General features: G+C 38.7%; 1 protein-coding gene across 1 annotated transcript in view; it reads right to left on the bottom strand.

Moving 5' to 3' along the window:
- FNDC3B (fibronectin type III domain containing 3B) overlaps positions 1 to 22,518 on the bottom strand; it is a 310,175-nt gene that overhangs the window by 228,553 nt on the left and 59,104 nt on the right. The window contains 1 exon segment of the mRNA XM_081953443.1: positions 12,227 to 12,302. Within this exon segment, the coding sequence (XP_081809569.1) occupies positions 12,227 to 12,302 (76 nt within the window).

Below are 22,518 nucleotides of genomic sequence, written 5' to 3' on the forward strand. Positions count from 1 at the left end.
GTGGGAGGAGAAGGAGAGGGAAGCGAAGGGGAGCAGGGAAGGGGAGGAAGGAGAAGGAAAGAGATGGACGGTCATTGTAAAACTGAAAATGTGATGTATTATAAAGGAAAATGTATAATAAAAACATTAAAAAGGACATGCAGACCGGCTCTACTGGCTACAGAATTCTGGGAGCTAAAGTCTATACATCTTAAAATTGTGAAGGTTGAGAAGCACTGATTTCAGAAAGTTTTAAAAAGAAATTAACAAATGTTTAGAATACAGAGCAATTGATGAATGCTACCTTTGGAATCCTGTATCTTAAACACTAACTGCTGGGAGGCCAGTCACAAATTACACTTATGTCCACTCTTAGGAAATCTAGTCACTGTACAATGGAGGGACTTTTTAAAACATTTCTCTTTTCCTTCCTCATTCACCTCTCCATTGGAAAACAAAAGAAGGAAATAAAGTGATAAATAAAACTGACATTGAACTAAAGAGTAAGCATTTGCAATTATCTGCCTTTTAAAAGTGTTCATTCCTTTCCATTCTTTGGGTGTTCTCCCTTACTAAGTCACAATTTAGACTAACAGCACCTGAAGGAAGCAACGTAGTTTTTATGCTTAAGACCATTGTCAATTCAACAGGAATACAAAACACTAATATTTCAGGAAAATGGTGCTATTTCCCCAAAATTGCCTGCATCCCTCCTTTCTTCTAGTAGTCTCTGAAACTGAAAACTCTGGCAGTTTTCCCAACCGTGACCAAATTTTCTAAAAGGAAAATATAACAATTTGCACAATGTGTGGTTTCAGATTATCGCTAGTCTCGCTAAAGAAACTCGGACATTTTATTGGCAGGTATTATGCTGAAAACAATTCTCTGACTTGGCAGGTGGCATAATTAGTTTCTAGTATACTTATATACCTACACAGCCCGTTCTGAGCCTGAAATAAACCATCAGTTCTGAAAGCATTTGGCAATGATTTTGAAGAGCAATCCCCCCACTCTCACACATATTACCCCAAAGATATTTTAATTAAAACACTGTCTGTCAAATATATGGAGGTATTAATCAATAAACATCCTCTATTGCAGCTGCTGCTCTCTTGCCAGCTGGTTAACTTTGTCCCTAGGACCAGCTGGCCATCAGAAGAACAATAATAACAACAACAACAACAAAGTTCAAGAGAAGAGCTTACATTCCACAACTCTGCAATGTCTTGATCTGGGTGCAGGTTTGTTACTTAAAATCCATCATTCTCCCAGGTTTCTGGGAATGACTTGTTTTTCAGAAGAATGTATTTTAGTCATAAACAAAGAACACAAAGTTTGATGGTTGAAGATTTGTATCGTTTCAATTGTAGGGTGTCTGCATGATATATTTTTATTCAGGAAAATCTGTTCTTTGAAGCCATCCTCTACTTTGCATGGCAGTTTATTTTAAAGGTTCCAGGAAAAAAAGATTAGAAGTTGATCTATGGTCAACCCTGAGAAAAGTCAGCAATATTCTGTACAGATTGTTAATGCTGCATTATTCTCATAAGTAATTATCCCAATAAAGTCCTTTGATGTAAACAGCCCTGAATGAAAGTCTCTCATTAAATGTCAGTACGTTTTAACTTTGGAATATTAATGACCTGGACTTCATAATGTCCTCCCTTAAATCTTGAGTTGTAGGCCCTAGATAAAAGCAAGGTTTACCTTCTCTCTCTCTCTCTCTCTCTTTTTTTTGCAATTGTGAGTTTGCTTAATTTTAATTCTAAATTATCACAATGGTTCTGAGTGTGTGCTTGAACAATATGAATTTCAAGGCAGGCAATTAAGAGATAATAGAATAGCATGAGATTACATAGGATAAAACTAGCTTTTGGCTGTGTTTTGTAGGATACTGACCATGAAGTATCAGCACCAGTGTTGTCTTTACACTTTTGTTATACATTTTACACAGGTACAGCCAAGGATTATAATATCTTGTCTTCCTGACTTCTCTCTCTTGTTCTCTCTTTATCTTCTCTATAATATAAAATAGTGTCAACATCTCAACTGACTTAAGCCATGAAAAATGGTACCGATTCATAAAGTCAACTTATGATATATGGAACCTTTTAACTTGGAATTCAAGACAAATACAGGGTAAAAGAGCATGACTTAATGTACTAGATTATATTTGCATGCTGTTGTGTGTTTATGAGGAAGGAGAATCATGTAACCTTGGAATTAAGATGTTCTGACTCAGCAAATGGAACAGATGAAAATATGAATACGAGTGGCAGTCTAGAAGTAGGCTTGCTTACAAAAAGGACAAAATATTTATCAGAAAGTATAAAGTGCTATCATCTACAACCGACTTATAACAGACTGAGATATGTATGAAGAATAAGATGATGTTTAGAAGCCCTGCATATGTACAAACCATTATCTAGTAAAAGTGGATCTTAGAAAAAAGCAGGCTTGGAGAAAAAGGATAAAAATGAAAGAAATGAGAGTGAAAGTCAATGGAGAGTGAATAAATTATGGTAGGAAGAGAAACAATGAATGAAAAATGGAGTAACATGGAAACTACATTATTGGAGGGAATGGCTTTATAGTGTACCACAAAAGTGTGAGGAGCAACACTAATGTGAAGAATTGGTGCATTAAGAATTAGGTATTTCAGTTGGGAGGTTATGAATGAATGCTCTAGTGATTTTTATTGAGCTCTAATTTAGTTATTCGTAAGGGACATGGTAGCTCAGTAACTAAGACACTAAGCTTGTCGATTAGAAAGGTTGGCAGTTCGGTGGTTTGAATCCCTAGCGCCGCGTAATGGAGTGAGCTCCCGTTACTTGCCCCAGCTTCTGCCAACCTAGCAGTTCGAAAGCATGTAAAATTGCAAGTAGAAAAATAGGAACCACCTTTGGTGGGAAGGTAACAGCATTCTGTGCGCCTTCAGCGTTTAGTCATGCCAGCCACATGACCACAGAGACGTTTTCGGATAGTGCTGGCTCTTTGGCTTTGAAACGGGAGATGAACACAGCCCCCTAGAAGTGGGTAATGACTAGCACATATGTGTGAGGGGAATTTTACCTTTACTAATTTAGTTTAGTGGTTTTTTGTTTTAATGAAGTTCTCTGTTTTTATTTTGCTCGCTACCCAGGAGTTCTTGGATAGATGAGCAACCATCTAAACTGGGTCAATATATACATAAATAAGAATGAAATGGATGGAATTGTGAACTTAAAGTGGGAGTAGATGAGAAAATACCATATATTAGTATTAAAAAACGAAGATGATAAATATTCTATATTGTGTAGAGAGATAAAAAGAACGTTGCAAAGACTATAATCAAAGACAGCCAGGAATGGTTAAGTTTAAAAAAGGCAAAGAGATTTTGGTTGGAATAAATAAAATTGTTTTGGAAGTGGTTTCAGAGAATTATGCAAAGAAACTCCAGCAGAGCAAATGGTATTAAAAATAAAAGTGATGAAATGATTAGGGATAAAACTGCAGCAAAAAACCATTGGAATTTTTGATATTATTTGAGTGTGGTCATAATGTGCCAGGGAATGGAACTGGAATAAATGTTATAAACATTAGTTTTGAAGGGAAAAAATGAAAGTAAGGTCATAATCGTTGATAGAAAGTTGGAAAAATGGTAAGATTGTAAATGTAGATGATTTAACGGAAGAAATATTAAACTATGTCTGTGATTTGCTTATGGAGTGGCTGCACAACCTATTTAAAGCCTGCATCTGAAGCCTCTATCTGCACCTATCAATTGAAATAATGCTATGATTCTTGATAAAGACATCAGGAATGAATGCAAAATCTATGAGATTATTCTATGTACCTTTGGGAATTTCTAATGGAAAGAGAGCAGGAGACGTGACAATGAGCAATATTTGGAAAATGCAGTAAAGTCTTATGTTCCTGGGTCACAGTCTGCAGACAGATATTTGCTTTTCAATAAGTCACCGAGATATGTATGGATGTGGTAAAGCTTATTCTGTATTTGTTGATTTAGAGAAAAGTGCATCATCAGATGAATAGGCATAAATTGGAGGATGTTTTGCCTGAATATGCACAGAGGCATCTGGTGTGTATGTGTGTTTTGTGTGCGAAGGAAGGACAGAATGACAAATACAGCATTGCTGTATATTCATTCAAATCCTGTTCCTTTTTAAAGTATGATGTGACATCACATGCATATAGGGAAGATCGTTGTAGAGGCCAATCAATACGGAATTTATGCGAAGTATGTTCTGCTATGAAAACAAGTTTTCAAGTTTCCAGCAAATATAAAATTCTCATGCCAAAATTAAAAAAAATACAATAAATTGAATAAAATTTAGAATACATAGAATAAAAATAATACTGTAAATATTAATCAACTGGAAATGTCAAAGCAAATATATTTATTGTTTTATGTATTTTTATCCCATCTTTATTATTTTTACAAAAAACCCAAGGCGGTGAACATATCCAGTAACTTCGTCCTCTTATTGTCAAGTCCCAGGGAAATTTTAAAAAAATTCCAGGCAATTCAAATGAATATAAGGATTTGTTGTAAGCTTAATTTGCAATTCTCTACAAGAATCTGAACTAGTAATGGTTAAAGTAAATTCGCAGTAGATAAGAGTCAAAGGAATTCAAGGTGAGATGGATTTAGCTCTTTTGTGGGCACAAAGGAATTCATGACTGATGACGCATTTGACCCCTCCCTCAATCTCAGCCTCCTACATCTATTTTCCCTACAACATCAACACTGTGTGGTAGGTTTGGCTGAGAAAGTGTGACTGGCCTAAAGTCACCCAGCTGATTTTCATTGCTAAGGCAGGAGTTGAAGTCACTTTCATATCTTGGTGTCTTAATTACAAGATCAAACTCTCCCCCTCTCTCTCCCCTTCCCTCTGTCTCCCCTCCCCATATATCTCCTGCTCCCTTCCCCAACCACAACCTAGTAATCTCACTGGTTTAAGGATGATTTTTCTCAAGTCCTGTTTTATCCATTGGGTCAGTCACTATCTCTCTACATATCTTATATTACAATGTTAGCACAGGTAATTGTCAACGTATGACCACAACTGAGCCCAAAATTTATGTTGCTAAGTGAGAAATTTGTTAAATGAGTTTTGTCCCATTTCACAATTATTATAGCCACCATTGCTTAAATAAATCCAGATTCCCCATTGACTTTGTCAGAAGGTCCCAAATGGTGATCATATGACTCCGGGACACTGCAACCATCATAAATGTGAAACAGTTGTCAAGCATCTGAATGTAAATCGCCTAACCATAGAAATGCTGCAATGGTTATAAGTGTGAAAAAAGGTCATTCAGTGCCATTGTAACTTTTAGCTGTTGTGAACTGTTGTTAAGTTGAGGATTATCTGTATGAAATAAACAGAACAAGAGAGTGGAAAACCTGTATACCCAGCTGATATTGAAAGGAAGGATGAACTATAATTTTTGTGTATGTATTGCATTATACAGTCAGCAGTTTACTAGACTGTGTACAGCGGCAAAAATATAGACATTCCAAACTTCACAAACTCTGTTGAAACCAAAGCAAAGTGATCAGGACCATCACTGCGTCAGGTCCTGCTTGCCAGTATCTCCCTTCAATTCTTGTTCATATAAAATGTTTTATATTTTAAATTATCCATTGGCTATGAAGCGGAACAAAAAACCACCACAAAAAAAAAAAAAAACAGAAACTCAGACAGACAGGCAGATGGCAGCAAACACACCCACAGCTGAGTTTTTTTTTTTAAAGTGGTAGCTTACTGGGACTTTGAAATTCAAGCATAAGATGGTTAGGCTTCTAGAAAGGAAATCAATACAGCAAGATCATTCTAACATGAAGCTGAAGTATACTGAGAACCAAAATACTCAAGATTTGAGATATTGATCTGCTAGAATCCAGTTGTATGAACCCTGCACCATTAAGACCAGAGACCAATCAGAAAGTCCTAGCACTTCAATCCTACCAATCTCTGGTCTACCTACTAGCAATAGTAACAGCACTTAGACTTATATACAGCTTCATAGCACTTTATAGCGCTCTCTAAGCAGTTTATACAGTCAACATATTACCCCCAACAATCTGGGTCCTCGTTTTACCGATCTCAAAAGGATGGAAGGCCGCATCAACCTTGAGCCAGTCAGAATCGAACTGTTCAGTTGGCAGAATTAGCCTGCATTCTAAACACTGCACCACCAGAAACTGGAACTGCTGCTGTGTTGCAATATTTTTGGGGAGAGCTTATTTTCAGGGGTGGGTGCATGCGCTCGAAAGCCCAATTAGGCTTATTGTCCGGGGAGGTCTTATTTTCAGGGAAACAAGGTAGTGCAATATAAAAAATGCAAAAATGGAAAGATTTTTCAGCAGACCATCAAAATTTTCTTGCAAGCCAGTGCTCTAGTTGGTGACCACTGATTTATAGCTTTTCCATCCACTGGCCATTGACTAGTTCCAGTGCTAGGTTTAAAAGAAAGATTTGCTCTGTGACAGCCAGCAAGACTGGAGGGGGGACGAGGTAAAAGGGAACTCTTTGTGCCCCTATTTCAACATACACTTTCCTTTCTTCATCAAGGGACTGAGTGTTAAAGCAGAGCCCAGTGCAGAAATTCAGAGCATTAACACAAATGCTTTTCATTAAAACTCAATCAACACCGCAGCAAGGCTACCAACTGAGATTGGGAATTGACTGATCGGCAAATGTCACCAGCTTTCAAGGCTGAGAACTGAAAACAAGTACAGAGAAAGACTCAATAAAAACAGTCTATACAGAAACCTCCTAATCTTAAACACATGTTCATGAATAGGAGCTGTATGCACAACATGTTCCGTTTTTTTAACAGAAAAAAAATAGGGATACCAATAGAGACAGGACTTGGAATGAAAGAAGACAGAAATTTGTACAAAACAAGAATAGTCAACATGGTGCCAATGTGCCTACAGGTTATCCATAAAGTACTTTGGCTCACCTGATTGCAGCCTTTTTTTTAAAAAAAGCCTATTTTTAATTAAACAATAATTATATGGGAAAGAACCCTGCTGCAAATCATCACCTTGATGTCCCATAATGACTCTGGGCCTCACCAAGACAGCACAAACAGTCTTAACAAATAAAATTAAAATGTAAGTAGTTCTGCCTAAAGCTTCTGGGGGAAGGCTCATGAAAAGACCAAAGGGAAGGGGTGGGAAGGAGAGGGAATAGCAGGAAGCAACCACATTTATTTGCCTGTTGTTAAGTAAGTATTTTAGGGATGCGGTGGCTCGGTGGCTAAGACACTGAGCTTGTCGGTCAGAAAGGTCGGCATTTTGGCAGTTCGAATCCCTAGCAAGTAATGGAGTGAGTTTAGGTTACTTGTCCCAGCTTCTGCCAACCTAGCAGTTCGAAAGCATGTAAAAAATGCAAGTAGAGAAATAGGGACCACCTTTGGTGGGAAGATAACAGCGTTCCGTGTGCCTTTAGTCACGCCAGCCACATGACCATAGAGACGTCTTCGGCTTTGAAACGGAGATGAGCACCGTCCCCTACAGTCGGGAACAATTAGTGCATATGTGCAAGGGGAACCCTTACCTTGCCTTTAAGTAAATATTTGTGGGGAAGAAGTAAAAGGGCTATCGTGATGGGTGTGGCCAAATTGTCAAGTACAATAATCCAATGGAAGAGAGCAGCTCAGGGTTAGTTCTCTATAAAGATTCTCCAGGTCATGGTTATGCTAAAGATGTTTTTTTCAAGAGGCAACTGGACCTTCAGGTTAATTTTTGAAGGTTTTTTGCTTCTCATCCAAAAAGCTGAAGAAGCTTCTTGGATGAGAAGCAAAATGTCTTCAAAAAACCCTGAAAGTCCAGTTGCCTCTTGAAAAAAGCACCTTTGAGACTCAGGTTTAATTCTTAGTGCTTGCTCCCTGGTTATTTTGGAATTGCTTTTTTATATATTTTTATTTTTAATTTTTTTTCATAAACATATCAATGCATGAACAGTGTGGCACCTGGTGTCATACATTCTAATACAAATAAAAGTAATAAAATTAATCATAATTATTACATTCTACCAACTTATATATTTCTAATAATAATACATACTTAAGTATATTAAGTATATTAAGTTGCAGTCTGTTATTATTCAATTATTCCATGTTTTTGCTTGTTATCACTCTTATTTTATTATATAAAAATGTATACATTAATATTCCCCCTTTCTCTTATTTCTATCTCTTATTCTAACTTTTAATTATGTCACCCTTTATTAACATAATGTTTTCTTTCTATACTACCTAACGTCTGGTCATGCCACCTACCTAAAAAAGGAAAGGAGAGAGACAGAAGAAAAGCAAAGCAAATCAGAATAGCAATAAAAAGAAATAATCTATCCATTGTCTCTTGCCTGCTTCAATACTTTAATTGGACTTGTTTTGAGGAACTCATCCACTCAAACACCCAAATGATCAAGGATCAGCACCAGACAAACAATCAAATGGAAAACAGTACTCTGTTCAAGGAACCACACAGGAGGAGAGCACACATTCCCCCCAAAATTGGTACGGCACGCTATTATATATATAAACGGGAAGAACAGCACTCACTCACTCATTCATTCATTCATTCATTCACTCACTCACTCACTCACAGGGATGATGCTACTTAGCTGAGTAATAAAATGTCTGCAAATAAATAACCAAATTGCCAGACTTCCACAACATAGTAACAATGCCTTTGATGTGTGATGACTGGCCCAAAAAGGCAGCATAGCCTCGGGGCAGGAGCTGTAATGCCACACCGATTGTTGTCCACCTTTGTTGTTCTGTTGTTATGTACATTTCCAGGTGGCTGTTACACAGCTGGACATCAAAGATGGAAGAATAATTGCTCAGAAGAAGGATTGGAAAGATTTAGATCTTGACATGAAAGTCATCTAAAGAAAACTCTGATAAGGATCAGAGTAAGCAACAGAGTCAAGCGGGGGAAGAAAGGCATTTCAATGGAAGCTTACGTAGAACTGGGTTTTTCTTTCAACTTATGTTTTTTAAGAAGACGCTCAACAGTTATCTAACAGAACTGACCTAATCAATGACAATTATTTTCTGAACCTACATACGAAGCCTTAATCATAAAGCCCCTTGGAAAGACACACAACATGTGAAACCACAAATAGTTTCTGGGATTCTTGCTTCTTCTGAACTAGACAGGTATGAATAGGTTAGTCATAAGCGCTGGTCCTCTTCATTAGTCCTCTTTTCATTTTTCCTACAAATACATGAAAAAAAAAAGCAAACCCAAATCCAAAATCATTTTATGAAATGATGCTATTGGAAGGTCAGGAGTGAATTGCTCCTTTTATAATATGGAGCTCCAGTGATTCGTTTTCTTGCTTTCATGATTGCCGGCTTCAAGCAAAGTGGGGAAAAAAGAATGTGAAAAAAAAAACCATAGCCGTCGGGCAGATTTATTTACCATGAATGATTCACACATAGTATGCATGGCTGCGGGCATCACCTCTCCCAGAACCTGGCAATGTTACAGAAAGCAATTTCAACTCCCACCTCCAAGCATAAGCTTAGCTTGAAGAGTTTCTGCATTATAGCAAGCCGTACAAATGTGCTTTTCTTTCAATATTTAGCATGAATTATATATTGACCAAACACCTTTCATGTGGCCTACGCAAGGAAAATCCAACTTGACATTTATTTTCTGGCTTTCCATGTCCCTTTCATGAACAAAACCCAAGTTGTACTAGAAACAAAAGTCATCCAAGCCCTAGAATTCTACACTGTCACTAAAAGTGTGAATCTGAAGTTGTGTTTTAAACTTTGTCTACATTATATGCTCCCTAGGTGGTCTAAGATAAGGTCTCCTCTTTCAGTTTCAGCCATTCCTTACCCTATAGAAAACAGAGTAAGCAGTGTCTTTACTTGAGTACATTTTTTTATCCTATGTTTCACCTAAGGAATTTAGGGCTGCACATATCATTTCAGCTTCCTGGTTCCTTTTATCCCCACAACAATTTTGTGAGATAAGTTAAGGTTGACAGCAATTAATCCCAAGTTATAAATTGCATGGATGACTGGAGATTTGAAATGTGAACTCTCTGTCCAATACTTTATCCATATAGACTTCACTTGGTGAGCTCACACATTGCTTTAAATCAAAGCTTATGGAACTAAGTCAGTTTGACTACATCACAAATCAAAGGTAAACATCTTCTGAACAAAGGACCATCTTGTTTCCAACGGGGGTCGGACTACTTTAAACCCACCTCCTTTGTTTTATAATAATTTGTGAAAGTTTTGTTGTTGTTGATGATGATGAGATTTTATTGATTGTGAGGAAGAGAGGGAGGGAGGGAGAAAGGGCATATGGTAAGTTTTAGCTTTTTTCCTTCATCAGTGGGGGGACATTATCAAACAGAGGCCAGGTGGTCATCTATCAGGGATGCCTATGGAGATTCTCAGTCATCCAATCCAGGTCATCGTTGTCCCAAAGATGCTTTTTCAAGAGGCAGCTGGACTTTCTTTCTTTTTCCTTGAAAAACATTTTTGCTTCTCATCCAAAAAGCATCTTCAGTTCAGTCAGAACTGAAGAAGCTTCTTGGATGAGAAATGAAAAGTCTTCAAAGAAAAACAAAGAAAGCCCATTGCCTCTTGAAAAAGCACTTTTTAGACTAGAATAACAGCATTGGAAGGGAACTTGGAGGTCTTCTAGTCCAACCTCCTGCTTAGGCAGGAAACCCTACATCACTTCACTACATCTGTGGGTCATCTGTGATGGTGTAGTTATTTCTAGAATGTATAGAGAGTTGGACTTGATAACCTGTCAGGTTTCTTCCCAATATGATTATTCAACAACAGTGGTACCAAAACTCCTTTTCAGCATTACAGCTCCTTTACACCAACTGAATTAAAAAATGTTGACCCATTTCTTTAAAAATAAGATGGAACAACAGATGGAAGAGGGAAATCACTACACTAGAGACTAATAGCCCTACCTACATTGCAGGACTTTTTCCTTGTTTTGGAAGGGGGCAGCTTTGGTAGGTTTGAAGGAATGAAATGAGAATGAGGTATCTATATCAAATTGATAGCAAATAGGAAGGAAGGAAGGAAAGAAAATCAGCCTAATATTTTAAAGGATGGAGGGATACATTTTTTTAAAAAAAGTATTTACGGTTTATTGTTTTTTAATTAACAGCAAAAAGAGGGGGGGGGACTCAAGGACCATGATGGAGACACCTACATAAAAAGTGAAGGATGGAGGGATTCATGACTTCATGGGCTACTTACGCAGAAGGTGTATTCCTTTAAATCCTTCAAATCCCCAAATGGAATAGATCTGGAAATATTGTTCTATCAACTGGGGCAAAACTTTTTGTACCCTGGGTGTAAACAATGGACTGCAGACTACTATGTGTAGGTTGCAGGCTACACTAAGCCTAAATCAAAACACTTCATTATAGGATGCCATGCTTAAATGGAGACTCTCCATGCTATGCTTTGGGTTACTCTCCCAAAATGTATTGATATGTGTGAATTATTGTACTTACTTTAACTCTGAGTCAATATAACCCCCAGCTTCATTTAGATTGTTCTTTCTTAAAAAAAAAAAAGATCCACCCCGCTACCCCTTGTTGTGACTTCTATATCACTACCACAATATGATAGAGAATCAAAGACTTCAAAGGGTTTCGGAAACAACAAAATGCAGACAGAATCAGACTCATCCATGAGGTATCTGGCCTGTTTAAACAAGGACAATACACACAATAGGAAATTCAAGGTGATAGCGACAAAACTAAGAGAAAGAAAAAAAAAGTTCCAAAAGTTAACCTCCTACATGATGTTTCAAAATCAGAATTAGGCTATTTCAACAGTTTTCTTTCTAGCCTCTGCCTGTAAAAATCTGATTTCTTTTTTAAAAAACATATATCTTGTGTTATAGTGCAAATCCATATCACTAAAAATTTTCTTTCCGGATGTCTTCCATTGTCTTAGATATCATAATTTGTTGAATGGATGTTGGGAAATGATTTAAGCTATTAGGTTCAAAACGAAAAGGTAAGGCTCAAAAAATGTGTACCTCTATGAGCTGCAGATTATCCAGAGTGCTTTTTTCAGCACTCTGTGAGGTGAAAACCTTTAATATATTTGAGCTTTGTGGGTCAATGTCAACAGGAATTCATTATCAATATCACAAACGAACACTCAAGAAAATGAAGCATGAAACAAAATGTTTGTCCTACAAAATCTTCCTTACCTTGGATGCACTGAAGAGTTCCATCTTCACCCCTTATGGTAAAAGTTTCACCTGGATTAACTTGAACAAAAATGACCTGCCCCAGAAAAAAAAGAGAAATAGACTAACATGAAAATCTTCAAAATATTTCAGTTTAGCTGCACAGTTCACAGTATGGCAAAGAAAAGGTTTTTCAGAAAAAAGAAACTAGATAAATGGAATCCCAAAATATGATTATACAACTCGCAATTATTTAAATTAAGTTTTATTTAAACCTACAATGGAAAAGCAAACATATCCTTCAAAAGGAGCCCAAATATTCATTTGATGTCTACAAAGGTCTACCTATAAAAGAGGCTCAAAGGGAAAACTCACCGAAGAATACCATTTTAAAGCAAAATATATTTCAATAAGTCAAAATACAACACCTGCTATGATCTGCCAAGCCCAAATTACTCATGATCCAAAAACAAATAAAAATGTAAACAATCCCAGCCAAGAAAATGGTGCCGATTAAATAATCATCAACAAAAAATGCTGATCCAGCTATACACAACTGTCCCCGTTTAACCAAATAATTTCTGAAACCGAATCAAGGTGATTCTCTTGGATTCTGTCCGCTTCATCAGGTGATAGTTGGAGCTACCAATTCACACGAACCGGTTTGAACCGGGTAGAATCCCACCCCTGGCCATATCCATGCGGGTCTTGAGTTTGATACTCCTGAATTTGAGTAGAAGGCTGCTACTTCTTTGACCATTTTAATTTATAAGATATCTTAGCCTGTTTACTTTTAGTTCCTCTTCATTTTATTGTCAATGTCATTATTTCATGGTATAGCACAGCATTCAGTCGCCTAAGTCATTCTATTTGCATATGCATCAACCCAACTCCAAGGAGCGAAGACAGGCAAATGTTTCAAATAAATAAATAAAATTTATTCCAGACGAGCTGACTTAAAAGTAGAAATGGCATATCTCCCTCTTCAAAGTCACGTCCTTACAAACTATTATAGAGAGACAAGATTCACTGAACATAGTGGGAATGATTGCAGAATGGAGCAGAGCAGAGCAGCAATCTTATCAGCCCGCAAAATAAATTAATCATCCTCGGGGGGGGGGGGGTGCATTCCAACTGAAAGGGTCTTTGTAAGCTATCAACTTGTTAGAACGAAAAAAAAGACACCATGCCAGGGAAAAGACAAAACATTATGAATTATTTAGGAAAGGCATTAAAAAGAAGACAAGGATAAACACCATTATATCATCCTACAGTTTATCCACATCTGGGGTGCTCATTAGGGGAGTGCAGGCTAAAGCATATGAAGAACAGTTGCTGGAGCTGAGTATGTCTAGTTCAATGAAAAGAAGGACTATATAGCAGCATTCCAATATCTAAGGGGCTGCTACAAAAAAGTGTGGGCCAACTTATTGGCCAAAGCACCTGAAGGCAAGACAAGAAGCAATGGATGGAAACTATTCAAGTAGAGAACCAGCCTAGAACTAAGGTGAAATTTCCTGACAGTTAGAACAAATAATCAGTGGAATGGCTTTCCTTCAGAAGTTGTGGGTGCTCCAAAACTGGATGTTTTGAAGAACAGATTGGACCATCATTTGTCTGAAAAGATATGGGGTTTACTGCCCAAGCGGTGGATTGAATTAGAAGACCTCCCAGGTCCCTTCCAACTATGTTATTCTGTTCTATTATATCAGTAAGATGGGAGAGTAAGAAAATATATGAATGCGTTTTCTCTCCTATGAAAAATATTTAATGGTTGGGATTTTCTCGTTTAAGGGGAAAATAAGGGAGTAGAAAATAGTTTGGAACTGCCCATTGTTCCTCTCATCCACAAATTGTTCTTTTCTCCACTATTTAATTCTCACAAAGGCCGTGTTAGACAATGACTGGCCCAAACTTCAAAAAATGTAGGAGTTTCAGTCTGGATTGTCTTAACCCAACTCTCTTAACTGTAATGCTACGTAAGAAAGCAAAAACCATCTTGAGATCCCCGTTGCTTCAACCAGTGTGATTGGATCATAGTAGAGCCAAGCTACACACAAATAAACATCTTGAAATGAGTCCACAATATCACTTATCCAAGTTCTCAATATAATTCTTTTGGCCATCCCTCATGCAGGATACAACCAAATTCCTCTTCTTCTGGATACTGTTAGCCATGATGGCCATATACCTCTAGTCTTTATTGGTTGAGACAAATAGAGCAGGGGTCACCATCCTTTCAGACCTCAGGGATCACTAAATTCATAATTTAAAATCCTGTGGACCACTAATATGAATTAGTGATGGGATGGGGTCCTTCGGGCACTAAGCTTGGCTGCCTGTTAGTGGAGAGAAGCACCCGGGGTCAACCCTAGCTTTGCTGCCCATTGCAGCTAGGAATCTCAAATACGGCCAAGAATGAATGTTTGTCTTATAGCCCGGGACATCCCCCTGTACTCTCTCTTTCCAGGAGTCCGGCTGAAGTTTTGCACACTGCTCACTGAAGCACATGGACTCCCAGGGAGGGAGGGAAGGACTGGATCTACTAAACAGGCAGCCAAGTTAAGTGCCTGAAGGACCCCATCCCATCAGCAAGTGGGAGTAATTGCTTCAGCGGGCCGTATCCAACTCAGGGGGCCGTAGTTTGAGGATCCCTGATTTAATGCAATATAGAAAATGCACAGATTTTTCTGCAGACCACCAACACTTTCTCGCTGACCACTAGTGGTCCATGGGCCACCAGTTGGTGACCGCTGAAATAGAGGATGAAAAAAACCTGACCAAGTGACATCTAACTAATAACGACTGCAATGATACCTGTGACTGGTGGCAAGATTTTGAAGCTGTCTAGCTCTTCACAAGCTCAGTCGTTTGAAACCCTTTAACATGAATTGTACACCTGCACAAATTGGTATTCATAAGCATGCTATCTCTGATTTTGGAGCTAGCATCTAGTCAATATGAACAGCAGCTACAGATCATTTTACCTTCCATGGGTTTATCTAATGCCTCCTTTTAGCCATTATTGTATCTTGTGATCACTGAACTATGCCTTGCATGGAAAAGGAATTCTCTTTGTCTGTTCTGGATCTGTCATCATGGCAATTTTTGTATGATTATCCAGATTCTAGCTTGGTGGGATTTATTTTCTCACAATGCCATTAATGTTAGAAACCTCCATAGTTCTGCTCACCCTCCTTCCTTCTAATTTTTAAAAAAAGCTTAAGTGCGGCCCTTCCACATATGTTGTTAGTCCCCAGACCAACGCCACTAGAAATATACAGCTAAAATAAAGATTAGCCTTACTCCTACGTCCCTTGTGTCCAATTTTAGACAATAACTTCAGGAAAAGAATTCACCTTCTTTTCTTGTTGGGAAGTAAAGTGCAATGGATATTGACAATAAGATGTATAATGAAAAGCTACAGGAAAAGCAAAGGTAATTCATGAAACATAAGGGATGATTGCTGGCAGATGATATTTAGATGGAAAAGTCTGGGGACTTAACATATACCACATCCAGCATCATGTTTCAGTTCCTGATAAATAAGTTGGCAAGAGTCGGCTGTAGGAACATTTCCACCAACTCTTCAATGCTCCATCCCAGTTCTCAATGCCTGAAAAGCATCCTTTAGTTTATTTCAAGATGTCAGCCTGGAATTGTAAGCGAGGGAGTACATATTAAAAACATAACTATCTCTACTATACCCATAGGGGGAAAATTACATCCATCATGTGCACTGCTTCCTGATTCAGCAATGATGGAAAGACATTTGGGGAAGTAAGGAGCAAAAATAATTTTATTTTCTATCGCACACAAACTATTGTGATATTTTGTTTTAATTTATTAAATTTCTTCACCAACCAGCTCAACCAAGTCACTTTGGTGGTTTACAACAGCATAATAATAAAAGCACATATGTAAAAATATGTAAATGTGCTTATGTAAAAAAGCATTTTACATAGTAAAAGCATATAAATAAATTAATAAAAGGAAAATTAAAATGAGAGTCAAGAGCAAACTAAAACTTAGAAGTAAATTAAAAAGCAGAGTTATTATTTATTATTATTATATATAAATGATTATATATATCAAAAGGGAGTTTCAACAGATATGACATCTTCCTCTATAGCAGGGGTGTCCAAACTTGGCAACTTTAAGACTTGTGGACTTCAACTCCCAGAATTCCCCAGCCAGCTCTGGCTGGGGAATTCTGGGAGTTGAAGTCCACAAGTCTTAAAGTTGCCAAGTTTGGACACCCCTGCTCTATAGACTGCTACCAAACACAAATGGGAAAAACTGTATTTTAACATCTTCAATGATGCACATTATAGAGCTCAGCAGCCAGCAGAATCCTTATCATGTCATCAGTGCGAGTTTGATTACATTTATTTTAGAATCTGAAAGGATCATATCCTAAAAATTAGTGGCCAAGCTCAGAATCCTGCAAGAGTTATTTAGGTTGCTTTGAGAATGAAACTGTGATACTCGTTGGCCTCCTGAAGGAACAGAGATGGGGCTCTGCAGGGGTTCGGGAGAACCTCTAGCTAAGATTCTGTGCAGTTCAGAGAACCCCCAAATCCCACTCCTGGGTGGCACCGCCGCCCCACTCCCCAGGAGTCCCCATGCGGCCCATTTTGGATGCAGGTAAGTGCAGGGCGTGTGTGGAGGCTCAGGGAGGGTGAAAAACAGGACTAGTGGAAGTTCGGGAAGGACGGAAACTGGCCTGTTTCTGACCTCCAGAGGGCTTCCGGAGCCATTGGGAGGCTGTTTTTGCCCTCCCGGAGGCTTCAGTTATACCCCCCGGGGCCAGGGAGGGCAAAAACACCCCCCTGCCATGGTGCAGGAGGCTGACTAGCCCACTCCCACTAAGGCCACACCCACCCAGCAACCGGGCAGAGAACCCCTTGCTAAATTTTTTGAAGCCCACCCCTGAACAGACTTAAGATTAGTTTTGTTATAAACAAAAAAAATTAAATTCAAAGTTTAGCCTAATCTGAACCACTAAGAAACAAAACCACACTGAGTGAGCCCCAGATGGTCTAACACAGGGGTGTCAAACTCGCAGCCATGCCCATCCCCGGTTTTGCAAAAGGGGGGAAAGTCGCGATACGTCACGTGACTTCATGAGTTTGACACCCCTGGTCTAAAAGTTAGGAGCTGGCTTGATTCTTAGCAGATGAAACATGGAGAAGAATGGAACAGACAAGGCACTTGGAAAGGTAATCATTTCATTTCTTTTTTCTTTTCCTTTTTAAATCAAATTGATGAGAAGGAAACGCCACTCTTCTCCCAGAATTCTCAGAGCAAAATGTCCAACGCACACAATAAGTCCCAATTTTAGAGTCTGGCATTTCCCCCTTCAAAGGATTGGCCAGTTAACATCAATCCATCAATAAAAAGGTGCAGTAGAAAATGGAGACAGATATATATACTGCACAGCTCTCTAGATCCTTTAAAAAATATTTGTCTGTCCTCTGACTTTATCTGAGCAAATAGAATAAGGAACACAGACTTCTTAAACGTGGCTTAAACATTTGGAAACGAGATCTTAGAAACAGAAACACTATATTTTTTATTGAAAACCACACTGTTTGACGCCATTCCAGGCAACATTTTCTATATATGAGTGAAGTTTTTTAAAAACTGGATTACAGGTAGTCTACTTGCGACCGACTGCTTAGCGACCATTCAAAATTATGAAGGGCCTCTGCCAGCTATTTATGATTTGGATTTGAATTTCTGAGCGCTTCCTCCCATGGTCATTTAATCACATTTTGAGTGCTCAGCAATCAGCCCCATTATAGCCATCTGGAACGTCCCACAGTTACATAATCATGATTTAGATATTTTGGCAGAAAATGGCAGTTTTCAGCAAAAAAAAAACAACAAAAAAAACCTCCCAGTTTCCAGAAAAGAAAAAAAACACCCACCCATTGCAGACAATGGATTCACTTGCAAAAAGGTCATAAAATCAGTCATGATCATTTGGTGACCTCTTAATAACCGGCATGATTTACAACCATAATTCCAGGTTCAGTTATGGTCGTAAATCAACTCTATGGAAATTCCTTCAATGCCTTAATCACTCGTTGTGGCCTGCCAGCAGCCAGCGGAGCTGGTAGCAGACTCAGACAGTGAGGAGGTTGAGGAGGCACATGGGCCAGTCCTGGAGTCTGGGGAAGACAATGACAAGTGCTCTACATTGGAGGCAGAGATGGGGCCAGGGCCAACTGACAGTTATCAGCTGCCTTCGGAGTCGGAGATCAGTGGGGCAGAAGAACAGCTGGAGCCTGTTCCCAATGTGCGCATGCGCAGAGCTGCCAAGAGAAGGGAACAGCTAAGGAACAAGGGCTGACTTGGGAGTAAAGGCACAGGTGGATGGTGGATGCCCTCTCCCATAGGGAATAAAGAGGAGCGAAAGGGGAGGGGAGTTTGCAGGAGACAATTAGTTCAATTTAGGTCTGTTCCTGACTTCTTGCCAAGTAATTGCTGCTACAGCATGGCGTTTGGAAGATATCGGCCTGGCAACTCTCCAAGCCTGATAAAGGTCTGTAGCTGTGAAATCTCATGAAAGACTGTTTGCTGGGACTTTGTTTGGAGAGGAATCCCTTTAGCCTAATTAAAAGAGGCTTTATCAGGACAAGGAGTCTTCCTCATGATCTTGGGAAGCCTAGGTCAAAACACCACTCTACTGCTCTGAGTATATGTTTTAATACGTTCTCAGACTTCAGAGCAATTATGAACTTGGTCACTCAATTTAAGGCGCTCAATTCTAATACATAGATAACTGCAATCTCCTCCAACATACCTCATTATGATCATGATATTGCTAATAATGTGTTGTTTTTTACTGTACCTCACCTACATTCTTGGTTGGCTGAACTAAATGGATAATTTATTCCTCCTAACTTCCTTCTCTTTAAAAATCTTGACACACATTTGGGATATGTTAGCTGTTCTAGTAGATGTTTTACTAGCTTTAAATCCATTGACCTTTACCCAATTGTCAAAGCGAAGAACCCTTTTTTGGAGCTAGAAACAAAAAGTTTAGTAAGTTAAAACAAAAAAAAAATGTTAGAGATTATATTGGCTTTCAAATCACTATAATTCTGCTATAGCTTACTATTGTGGCTAAATTATAAGTTTTAGGAAGAGAAAATGCTAGCGTGGATCTGCAGCAAAGGATTTCCCAAGTTACTCATTAAAAGGCGCAATGACAGCGAAGCGATCAGGATTTGAATTCCAGGAAGGGAGAAAATACCCTGATAAAAGGCAATCTATCTGCAATCTTAGTTCAATCAGCAGTTGGAGACATCTGTCTCACAGCCTGGAAAAGGCCTATGAATTATTCACAAGGACCACTGTTTCCTTTAAATAAAGACACGGCACTTCAAAACACAGTGATAGAACCGAGAAGACCAGACAGAGTTCTGCTCTTTAAAGGCACATGTTCTTTACGTTACGTGGCATTTCAATAGCATTCAGACTGTAGGATTTCCAGAAGTGAAGCCCTGAAGTCTGCTTTCTAGAAATCAAAATTGACTTCACACTGTTGCTGCCGCCGCCCCTTTGGCACGAGGCCGTCTTCAATCTACCAATTCCACAAAGGGTTCATTCCTTAAAGATGAGCTGTATTAATCCTCCAGTGTTCATGAACAGAATCAAGATACGTGTTTCCTACCCAATTTTCTTGAAACGTTTTAGTATTTTAGTATTCTAAAAAAGAGGAAAAATAGAGCAATATGTTTCTCCGTGTTTTAGATTGAATTGGAAGTTTAAGGATTGAATTCATCTTGTATATGGATCATTTTTCCTTTGGTCTCTTTTCTCTCCATAGGCTTAGTTTATTTAATCAATATTTGGTTGTTCAATAAGTATTGAAAATATGTAAACTGTACCAAAGCTCACATACTGTCTCAATGGTACCACATGATTTTGAAACTTTAGCCTACTACTAACTTACTTATATAGGGATGCTGTGGCTCAGTGGCTAAGATGCTGAGCTTGTCGATCAGAAAGGTTGGCAGTTTGGAGGTTTGAATCCCTAGTGCCACATAACGCATTGAGCTCCCGTTACTTGTTCCAGCTTCTGCCAACCTAGCAGTTAGAAAGCATGTAAAAATGCAAGTAGAAAAATAGGAACCATCTTTGGTGAAAGGTAACAGCGTTCTGTGCGCTTTTGGCATTTAGTCATGCCAACCACATGACCACAGAGATGTCTTTGGACAGTGCTGGCTCTTCAGCTTTGAAACGGATATGAGCACTGCTCCCTAGAGTCGGGAATGACTAGCACATATGTGCGAGGGAAAAATTTACCTTTAACTTACTGATACAGGATATGCACTTTGCCCGAGATTACAAGTGTCTCCTGGAAGAGGTTAGTTACTCCTGGCACCAGTGATGGAAAATAAGGATTTTTTGCCTTTTCAAAGTGTTTACCTCTTCCATGATTCAGGCCTGCTGAGTTACTATAGCAACCAGACAATAATCTAGAGTCACCTCAAGACAGTGGACTAGGTTCAGCATCTTAATGCTCAATTTCCTCTGACAAAAGATGCAAAAAAAAAATGACCATCCTTCCAAAGTGCTGCAGAGAGGACCAAAAAAAGTAGTTTATTTGTTTCATTGTGATGTATAAAGGATACTAATAAATTTGATTATACGTCCCTCTTACTATTCTATCATAATGAAATCTATTCATAGATGCATTTTTATGCGAGCTTATAAACATAAGTTTACATCTCCTAGCTGTATTGGAATTCTATCTTCTAAAACTGCCATCCTGTTGACCATGTTGGCTAACAATTTTGGGAGTCATAGTCTTGGCAAACCTGAGGGTCTCAAAATGGGAAACAGTGCTTCAATCTGAATTTCAAATGAAAGGAAAAAGCCATGGTAGTTACATTCAAGGGTGGGTTCCAGCAGTCACTACTGCCGGTTTGCTTGTGGGTGTGTGGCGCTGGATGCACACTTCATACGTGTGTGCATGCTTAATCCGTGCTGTGTGCGCATGCGCAATGCAATAAAAAATATTCTGCGCATGCACAGAAGCAAAAAACAAGATGGCAGCGGCTACGATGTTGCGGGAAGAACCGGTTCAGGAGCATGACCGGCTTTAGGCGCTGCCGGTTCCAGCGACCCAGGCTACCAAACCACTATCGGTTTGGCCAAACCGGTAGGAACCCGCCACAGGTTACACTGCAGTATTGCAAGCTAATTTTGACGACTGTCAGGAGTTCGATCCTAACAGGCTCAAGGTTGACTCTGTTATGTCCTCGACGTACGACCTGAATTCTCTAAAGACTCAACCTTCCATCTTTCCCAAGCTGGAAAAGTGAGGACCCAGATTGTTGGGGGCAATATGCTGACTCTGTAAACTGCTTAGAAAGGGCTGCGAAGCACTGTAAAGTGGTATATAAATCTAAGCGCTATAGCTAATATGCTGACGAATCATGGGTTACTGTTCATACACTTTTAGTAATAATCACAAAATATAAAAATCTGCAAATAGCAATATGGCAAATAGACTACAGCAAAACAAAACCTCCAACCTCAACCATTAAATCACTAATAATTAATGGATCTGTAGAAGTCACACTGCCCCCAAACTGAATGTAAATTGTGTCTTCAAGATTAATAGTCCTTTATAGGCCTTCAAGCTTTTAAAGGGGGGGAGATATTTTTGTGCAGATTTCTCTTTGCCTGTTGTCACTTTTGGGTTGTTTCCACCAAGAACTCTCTCTTTAAGAGGGGAATCTATGCATAATTTCTATCTTTAGATTTCCTTTGCAGGAACTTTTTAAAAAATTCTGCCAGTCTGGTGGAAAACACCACTGTTCTCAAAAGCTAAAGTCATCATTTTAAAGCAGAAATATGAAGCTAAGAACATGATTTTGTTCCAACAGTATAATCAGGCAACCCACACTCCTGATTATGGATTTTTTCCTGCCACTTTCCTCAAAGGAAAGGATAAAACACAACTTCAACAATAAAGATTCTTCAGAAGAGGCCCATCAGGCTACAGAATAAGCAGCCTGTGAAAGTATGTCTATGGAGATTCTCAATCATCCCGGTCATGTTTGTCCCAAAGGTCGTTTTCCAAAAGACAACTGGACGGGAATGGAAGTCATTCTTTGCAGTCATCTGATCATTAGCACTCTGAAGGTTGGCTATTAACTCTTCAAGCAGACGCTCAGAGAGCTTTTGAAGCATTTTGAACATAAATACCCACATTTGAAGTTGATGTTTAATTTGTGTTAATTTTTCATATTTTTTTTAAAAAAAGAATCAAGTTGGGCATGAAGCCAAGC

This window comes from Natrix helvetica (assembly GCF_964273705.1).
Source record: "Natrix helvetica genome assembly, chromosome: 5".
NCBI lineage: Eukaryota > Metazoa > Chordata > Lepidosauria > Squamata > Natricidae > Natrix > Natrix helvetica.